This window comes from Tachypleus tridentatus, unplaced genomic scaffold (genome assembly GCF_004210375.1).
Source record: "Tachypleus tridentatus isolate NWPU-2018 unplaced genomic scaffold, ASM421037v1 Hic_cluster_1, whole genome shotgun sequence".
Classification (NCBI taxonomy): Eukaryota; Metazoa; Arthropoda; class Merostomata; order Xiphosura; family Limulidae; genus Tachypleus; species Tachypleus tridentatus.
Genome location: NW_027467777.1, coordinates 21,669,044 through 21,678,390, shown reverse-complemented (window position 1 = coordinate 21,678,390; position 9,347 = coordinate 21,669,044). Strand labels below are relative to the sequence as shown.

General features: G+C 29.2%; 1 protein-coding gene across 10 annotated transcripts in view; it reads left to right on the top strand.

Moving 5' to 3' along the window:
- LOC143241797 (conserved oligomeric Golgi complex subunit 1-like) overlaps window positions 1-9,347 on the top strand; it is a 34,947-nt gene continuing 25,600 nt past the window's right edge. For 2 of the 10 annotated variants that reach the window (XM_076485036.1, XM_076485037.1), the window contains exons 1-8: window positions 1,289-1,828; window positions 3,091-3,175; window positions 5,116-5,160; window positions 5,808-5,874; window positions 7,046-7,137; window positions 7,725-7,794; window positions 8,458-8,646; window positions 9,021-9,062. In XM_076485036.1, coding sequence (XP_076341151.1) covers window positions 1,768-1,828; window positions 3,091-3,175; window positions 5,116-5,160; window positions 5,808-5,874; window positions 7,046-7,137; window positions 7,725-7,794; window positions 8,458-8,646; window positions 9,021-9,062 — 651 coding nt within the window. In that variant the 5' untranslated portion in view covers window positions 1,289-1,767. Of the gene's footprint in view, window positions 24-422; window positions 1,834-3,090; window positions 3,176-5,115; window positions 5,161-5,807; window positions 5,875-7,045; window positions 7,138-7,724; window positions 7,795-8,457; window positions 8,647-9,020; window positions 9,063-9,347 lie in introns of those variants that run through there. The other 8 variants (XM_076485044.1, XM_076485040.1, XM_076485042.1 and 5 more) reach the window with 8 other exon arrangements.

The following is a 9,347-nucleotide window of genomic DNA, read 5'->3' as shown; positions in this document are numbered from 1 at the left end:
ACAGTAACTAAAAAATGTATATGGTAAGGGTAATAAATTGTTAATACAGTGATTTATTATAACATTAATAAAAGCGAACTATGTAGTGTTAAATTTTATTTAAGCGAATATAATTTAAATTAACCATAAACTACCCATGAAATTAAATTATTTATACGTAGTAAATAAATAATATTTTGAAGTGAATTTAATATTTAAATATATTTATTAACCTCAAGAAAATCACACCTTTTTGTATAACATCTATACATAGTGTATTTTGGATATATATATATACTGTATATTGATTTATCGGTATGACTTTAACAAACTTTTTATATTTTCTGAACAAGACTGAGATACGAAGTGTGAGACTCCTTCGTTTGTATGATAAAACAAACATTCATTGCATAATATCCAATAACTATATATACCTGTGTATCATCCTGCAAGACTTCCATATGTAACTCAGATGTTGTAAGTGGTAATCTCTCACCAGGGGTAGTACGTGACGTGTAGTATACGTATTTGGTACATCCATGTCTTTGTTTTTGTCGAGAGTTACTACTTTATTAGATCAGGATATTTCATGTTTATGACCTGTACTTCGAATTTCGAGTTAGACGTGAAATATTTTTAAACGTTGTAATGTTGATAATGATTACTGAGTGCTAGATTTTAATTCATAGGGCAAATATGTTTGTTTTTCATTAGTTAAAGACATGCACTTTTATTTATTATTTCCGTTTTATTATTGACACAGTAATGTACTTTAAATTAGTTTTAACATAGCACGTTTTATTTTTAGTTTACACATATGAACGAGCAACTTTCTAAAAGTAAAAATTAAATTTTAAATTTCAGTAATAAAACACATGAAGTTTGCTAAACGTCAAAGGGAATTCAAAAAGTAAAAATGACAACTAACATTAATTTGACCACTAGTAAGTAAGCAAATCTGTAAACTAAATTCCTATATATGAGCCTAACTCATGACTGATAAAGATAATTCTTTTTATCACGACATAAGTACAATAGTTTTAGTGATAGTATAAAGATGGAACTTTTTAAACTTGCTGCATTAAATTAAAATATAATAAGTAAGCATGTGACCAGCTAAATTAGTACATATCAACTCTATTAAGAAGTGATTATATAAATATAATTGGTGTGGTATTTATAACACTATATAATTTATAGTGCCCATGAGATTGTCGATGTAAATTTAATTTGTAAAGAAGATTGGTAGTTTCATACAAATTGCTCCTATAGAACAACTAACAATGTTGTAGACGTCTGCAGGTATAACAGTTTAGGGTTAAGCTAGTTTTATAATCCTGAAATTATGTTTTATATGAAAATGTCATATGTACAAGTTTGTAAAAAACATGTAATAAGCTAAACACGTGACTAATGGTAATGCTATAACTCCAGTTTGTGAAATTTGCTAATCAGTTAAGTGGTCCAATTGATTACATTGAAGAAATCTATTGTTCCCATTAAATGACTAAAAGAATTGTTGTTGGAAGTTCACTGAATTACATTATAAATGCTACAAATTGAGTTTTAATATCCACAGTAGACAAAACAGAGATAACATACTATATCGTTTTTTTTGGTTAACAGTAAATGGGCATCAGTATAATAACTTACAAGGACAATATTTTAATTACATAGCTAGTTGAAATTATCAAAAACAGATAACACTAATTATGATTAGATGATAAATTAATAGCAAGTATTGTTTTATAATTACCACCAAAATCTGGCTATATTTCTGTGACAGCTATGGTAACTAACAACTGTGTCTTTAAAGACATTAACCACAAAGTAAATGGGCCATTGAAAGGTATTGTAAGTGGAGATTTTGTTCTGTATGTAGGTAGCTTGCTTTAATCAGAAGTTAGGGATGATTATTTATAATATCAAAACCTTATCCTTTCTTTATATGCAAAAACGGCTCGTTTGGGTTGAGAAAATATTTTACATAGAAGAGCGAACAACGTTTCGAGTTTGTGAACCTGACGATGACCGAAGAAGGTCGAAACGTTGTTCGCTCTTCTATGTAAAATATTTTCCCAAACAAGCTTTTTGCATATAAATTTCAACAAGTGGGTTTCTCGACATCACTGACTTATCCTTTCTTATTTCTTTATTTGTACGTGATTATTAAATGTAATGCCATGTTTACATGTAAGAAAAGTCATTAGTATGGAATGTTTTTATGTAACATTCATCTTAAAGATTGTTGAACTGTCTTTTGTATGCACAAGTATTCTGATCTTTTATGACTTGTATTTCAGAACATTAGTTCTGTCTTTAATGTAAAATATATGTAAGTTTGTATCAGTGGTGTTTGTTAAAAATAATAGATGGGTGCTATGTTAACTTAGAATATTCAACCATTGACAGTTAACATGAAATTGTTCCATCCACTTACTTAAATTAAACTTAAAAAAAAACAACTTATTATTCAAATATTTATCAACACTTTCCTTAAATTACATTCTCTTTATCACCACCGTGTTAGAAAAATAAAACTGTTTTATCTGAAGATGGCTCCCACCATACCAAATTTATGCTTGTCTCTCTTAGTCCTACCATTATCATCAGTAAGTATGAGGGTGCATTCATCACTGTCAGTTCTCTGAACTGTAAAATACTCAGTTGGATCCTCTCTAACACTTTTGTGAATAAAAACCAGTTCCAGAAATCTTGATATGTTTTTGTATAGCAACTTTCCATCCCACTATCGTATTAATTGTTCTCTAAACCTTTAATGTCTTTCCCAAGGTATGGAGCCCTGGACTAAACATAATACTATAAATGCAGCCTAACCAGTGACCTATACAATGGAGCTGTAACCTATCTATAGGAGTGTTTGGTGTTTTTGCAGATAGAACTCAAAGTTGTATTTGTTGTACCTGTAGTTAAATAGAGCCGTAAATATTTTGTAATAAGTGGTAATAAGTGATACACCAAAATGTCTGACTTTAATAACAACACAAAAATAGGCTATAGGATGGATTGAAATGTAATATTATATTAAAAACACTTTATCAAAGTTATGGACATTTGTTAATATAGTTTATTAAAATAATTATTTTTGAGGTATGAAACTGGCCAAGATGGAAACCGATACACTTTTCGAACAACACACTATAAAGGAGATACAGGATATTGAGAAAAAAATAAGGTAACAGACTCTAACTAGATTAAAACCTGGATAAAAGCTTTTTGGAAGAGTATTTAAGTATTATTTAGATATTAGAAAGAACTAATTTAAGATAAAGTTTTATCAGTTTTCAAAATAAAACTTGCTTATTTTTGTCACAACATTTCACCAGATTTACTTGGCATCTTCATGTCATGTATAAAAATGGAGTCTGACAAAATTAGTTTAAACTAGGATAATTATAAAGTATTAATCAATTAACTGTCAAATTTGTAAATATAAAAACAAGGCTTGAAGAGCTAAGCCTAAACATGTCATGTATAAAAATATAGGCTAACAAAATTAGTTTAAACTAGGAGAATTATAAAGTGTTTATCAATTAACTGTCAAATTTGTAAATATAAAAACAAGGCTTAAAGAGCTAAGCCTAAACATGTCATGTATAAAAAACATAGGCTAACAAAATTAGTTTAAACTAGGATAATTATAAAGTATTAATCAATTAACTGTCAAATTTGTAAATATAAAAACAAGGCTTGAAGAGCTAAGCCTAAACATGTCATGTATAAAAACATAGGCTAACAAAATTAGTTTAAACTAGGAGAATTATAAAGTGTTTATCAATTAACTGTCAAATTTGTAAATATAAAAACAAGGCTTAAAGAGCTAAGCCTAAACATGTCATGTATAAAAAACATAGGCTAACAAAATTAGTTTAAACTAGGAGAATTATAAAGTGTTTATCAATTAACTGTCAAATTTGTAAATATAAAAACAAGGCTTGAAGAGCTAAGCCTATACATGTCATGTATAAAAACAGAGGCTAAAAAAATTAGTTTAAACTAGGAGAATTATAAAGTGTTAATCAATTAACTGTCAAATTTGTAAATATAAAAACAAGGCTTGAAGAGCTGAGCCTAAACATGGAAATTTGTTTTGTATACAAATAAAAAGGGGGATTAAAACATATTTATTAAGAAAAGGGTTTTTATGTTTGTATTATTAGGGCCTTTTTTATTTTTCATTTATCAATATCACCTCTGCTGAGGATTTGTACCCAAAAAAAAACAAAAGATTGATTATTACAGGTTGTATTAATAAATATTAGGATGGAAATTTGAAATATTCCAGAGAAGGACTAGAAAGATGTCTGTTGGACTCGCCAATATAAGTGCTTCTAAAATTTGAACATTATTTGCATACCTATTTCCTTAGCTATTCACCATCCATATTTTAAATAGCTCTTGATGTAGATTTTTTCCAGTTATAGATTTTTAATTTAATGTCAATTTAATATTTTTTAACCAGTTGTTTTCAATAACATGAGAGAAGTTTGGGAATAATGGTAAAACACATTTTTAAAGGAAATAATTCTTTGATTAACAACAGTTTGATGGAAATTTTGTACACAAACCTGAAACCTAAAGTTGGTAATTTCATTTGCGAAACAATGAAAGTTGGGACTTGTGATTTTATTTGTAGGAACAAAAGTGTTCTATATACCTTTTGTCCTTGGTAATGAAGGGAATTCCAAGTAAAGTCCAGTTGTTATGAAATCTACATGTTTAGAAGCCTCTGTTAATCTTTTTAACAAGAATGTATAAAAATGGCAGTTTGTCATCAACTTTTATTTCCATCATGAATTTAGCATTTAAATTTATCTGACAGAGATTAGTAACAGTGTTATCACATTCATCAAAAACTGGAAAGAGTGTCATCCTTTGTTAATAATTTATATTTAAAGTTTAGTTGCTACTGTTAAATCTTGAGCAGTTGAACATTAAGTTATGAGACTAATAAATATAGAAGTATTGGTTAAATCATGGGTTTTATGGTATGAAGGTTTGAAATGTTTAAAGTTATATTTTATATGTAACAACTTCTGTGAATAGTATGTCACAATAAGTTGTTTGTGTTGTAATTTAGATGAAGTGTTATAAAAATTTGATTTGTTTTCAAAGAAATGATATTGAAAGGAAGAAAGAAGACTTGCGGCAGATGGTGGGGTAACGTATCAATATTAATGTTATCGTAAGAACTTTAAATATTAATAACAGGCCTTATAGTAAGGCAGAGAGCCAATTCGTATATTGTCCATATTCTGATTTTACCATATTATCCATTATTGTTCTAAGTTCCTAAATTTTAACAATATTACTTGTGTCAACAAACAAACATGTTTCCTTTTCTGTATACTGAAAGGTAATATTTGTTTTTTTAGGAGAATTTTAGTAAATGGAATAATTATGTATAATAATATTAAATAATCATTGTGTTATGATTGGAGAACATATTCACGTATTGGCATCAAGTGCCATGAATCTTATTTGTTTTATAGTTTATGGCAATGTTAAAAACAAACTGAATTTGGGATTTGGTTATAAGATTCAGTATAATGTTAGCAACTTGCATCTAACATAAAAAATATGAGGACACAAACTAAGACCTAATGAAAGCATATATGTTTCTGTTTTCACTTGACTGACTTGTTACAAATAAAGTGAAATTGTAACAGTTATTTAGGATAATAAAAACTTATTTATACTTTAAATGTCAGAACATGTTATTAAACAGTCTTGTCTTTTACTGTTAAACAGTATTGTCATTTTTGTACAGTTTTATTGTAAGCAAACTTGTTATCTGTCACGAACAGAGAAAGATACCGTGATCTGATGGAAGCGGCTGATAAAATAACAGAAATGAAAGTAAATTCAGAGAAGGTATGTTTTCCTCTTTCTACATTTTGAAATTATTTTAATATCCTGGTCTTTAACTACACATTATCAGGTTTTAAATGTCTAACAGGCATAGTCGCACCTTGGAAAATATCCTTAAGGTATGTTTAACACACTTTTGTTTCTTGATTATTACCAGCGTTTCTCTTCCCTGGTAAATGGTAGGCTATCCAACAATCAATATGAATGGATAGAAAAAATATTAGCTTTTTAAAACCTTGAAACAAACAAAGATGTAGAAAAGCATTTGAGCCCAGGGTCATTATCTCAAACTCTGAGGAAGAAATGAAACATAAACTATTCACAAAGTTATTTTTAACATCATCAATGTGCTTATATGAGCTAACACAATGATATTCCACAAGTTAATAACCTACTGGAAGAAAATAAGTGATTCAGTTTCGATTTCAAGTGTTTACACCTCCATTCTTAACATTCAAGTCAACATCACTTTGTGCCAGTTTCCACATAGCTCTGTTCAAACCCACAGGTAATTCTGATCTATTACCACTAGATGCACATTACAACAACAGGTAAATTGCTAGCGTTTTGGAATTTAATGATTTTTCAAAAGACTTTTTTTTTTTTTTAAGACTAACAGCATATTTATCATACGTTATAGATGAAAACATCCTGTTCTGCTTGGGGCATAAACCCAGGAAGCTCTCAGTTCATCCTATTTGAAACAGATTCTATACTTATTAAACTATAAAGTTCCTGATAACATTTCCACTTTAAACACTGTCACTGGTACACTACTCAGTGTCTTGTACTTAAATTTAATATTTTTAGTTTCTCCAGCAAGTTGGTTTTAATAACACTTGTATCTAATTTGTCACACTCAACATGGGGTGGAGAAGTTGAAATGTCTTAACAGACACTTGGCTCAGAACATCAACATATTTGTTGTCCTAAATTTCACACTGGAGATTTCTTCATTCAACTAGTTGTTAGGAAGATAAAAAGTTTTAGAATTGGCAAGATAAGATGGTGACAGTTTTTATTCTGGTTATGAAAGAACCAAGTGTTTTAATTATTCTATCGTAAATGTAGAATGAGAGGAAACTGTTAATCTGTGATTTTCAACATTGATATACAATATGTAAATATAAAGTACATTTCCAAGTTAATTTAAACTTGTTTTCTTCTGCATTAGGTAACTGAACACATCCTGGCAATGGAGACTATCTGTAAAAGATTAGAACGCTGGAACGTCCAACCTAAACCAGATACAAGTGAAAGTCCAAGGTCAGTAGGAAACTGCATTTGTTACTCTGTATTTTTCTTTGGAAGTTGTGGCAATTAATTAATATTTTTAAAAACGTTTTAATTAATTGGTTACATTCTTAATTTTACAGATGTGCAAGATGTATTCTGGTCATTATGAATAAAATAATTCTTAGTTAGTTTGTTACAATAAACATGTTAGTTTGTAGAAGTTGTGTTAAAGTTTCCAGCTTTAGTTATTTTTGTTAGTTTGTAGAAGTTGTGTTAAAGTTTCCAGCTTTAGTTATTTATGTTAGTTTGTAGAAGTTGTGTTAAAGTTTCCAGCTTTAGTTATTTGATGTTAATTTGTAGAAGTTGTGTTAAAGTTTCCAGTTTTAGTTATTTCATTTTATTGCAATAGTTACTCCAAGATTTGAGTTTGTTTCACTCAGAAAACCAGGGGGAGGAGTCTCCATTAGAGGTTAAGAACTTATGATTTGAGTTTGTTTCACTCAGAAAACCAGGGGGGAGGTCTCCATTAGAGGTTAAAAACTAATGAAAACAATTGTTATGGGATTGTAATATTTAGAGATTGTTATGTGACCAATATTTTAATCTTTTGTTTTCAGGAAGCTGGAGAAAGAAATTCTGTATAGCCTTGTTGCACAAGTTAATCTTCTATCCCAGGCACCAATTAAGGTAAAATGATGGAATTATAAATTAATAAGACAGTTTAGAAACATAAATTCTGGTATTAAAGAGCCCTTGATAATGTAAATAAATGAAGATGTAACATTATAATTCTTAGTGTTAATAAAGTAAAACAAAAAAAATCAGTATTAATTGATTGTCAGAAAATATGATATTTTGGTAAATATTGTTCATATTCATATATAAATGTTTTTCAGGGGTAACAGTTTGAACTTAATATACAATTCTTAACATTTTGCAACAACATGGGACCTATGGGTCTATTTTGGTTGTTCCATTCTGTAAACTATAAAAACCATTAAAGCCTGCCTGTATCATTCATATACTTATTAAACTTTATCTTGAACATATTTAAATTTACTGCCTCTACGACATCTGACAGCTGTTAGTAAAAATAAAACTATCTCAGGTGAAGACTGCTTTTACCTTGCCAGAACTTAGTTTCAGTATCCCGACAGTTAAATATACAAAAATATGATGCACCAGATCTATCAACTTTCTCAGCAATCTTAAACACTTCAATCAGAACCCCTAACTCTTATTTTTCAATAGAAAACAGTTTTAAATTAACGTGTAGCAGTGTTAGACCAAGATTAACGCGTAGCTGCGTTGAACCATATTTTTAATGTAAACAATAGATTTTCTTTGTAGATGTGGGAGATGTTGGAAAGGAATGAGTGTCTTAATGCAGCTCGGGTGTTTCTGTTGGCAAGACACACTCACACCTCCTTGGTTCTGATGCCTAACAACAAGATATCTGCTGCAACTGTTGTTAAACTGTTTCCAGTCATTAATCAACAGTGGGCTGTGATCAGTCCTTTTCAAACATCCATACTTCAGGTAAATATTTAACTTCTGAAAAGAAAAATTTGGGTTGTGGGACAAAAGTAATTATAGAAATTGATATTATTTATATTGCATAATTATGGGGTTATATAAACTAGCTACAATAATCTGCGTATATTTTTTTAGTAATCACAATTTCTTTGTAATGAAATAAGGTCAGATAAGAAGTAATTAAAAGGAATACGTTTTTGACTGTTGTGTTTTTCATACGGTTGAGTTCAGAATGTGGAAGTTTTTCTTAAAAATCTGTTGTCATAGATACCACATGTGTATTTACTACACCAGGATACAGATACCACATGTGTATTTACTACACTCACACAGGATATGTGTTAACAACATTCTAAGAAACTCTTTGCCATTTCTAGGTCTGTCAAAATGTGCTGACATCACAAGATATTCCTGAAGAGGTAAGTGCTTTGTTTCTAAGATTTCAAATTTTTTCCCCTAGATGTAGTTTAATCCTTTATTAGTTCAAGATAGAGGAATGTATTAGTAGCATTATGAAATACGGGTATGGTCATCCTTATAAATAGTGCTTTTTAAATTTCAGACGTTTTTTGAGAAAATGTTCAAAAGTAAATGTTAAACTTTTAAATTAGAATATAATCAGATTCTGTTAGTAAGTGAAGTTTATGTATTGTTAGGCCTAGTACAATATAAACAAATTTTGTGACATGGATAATCATTGTTCA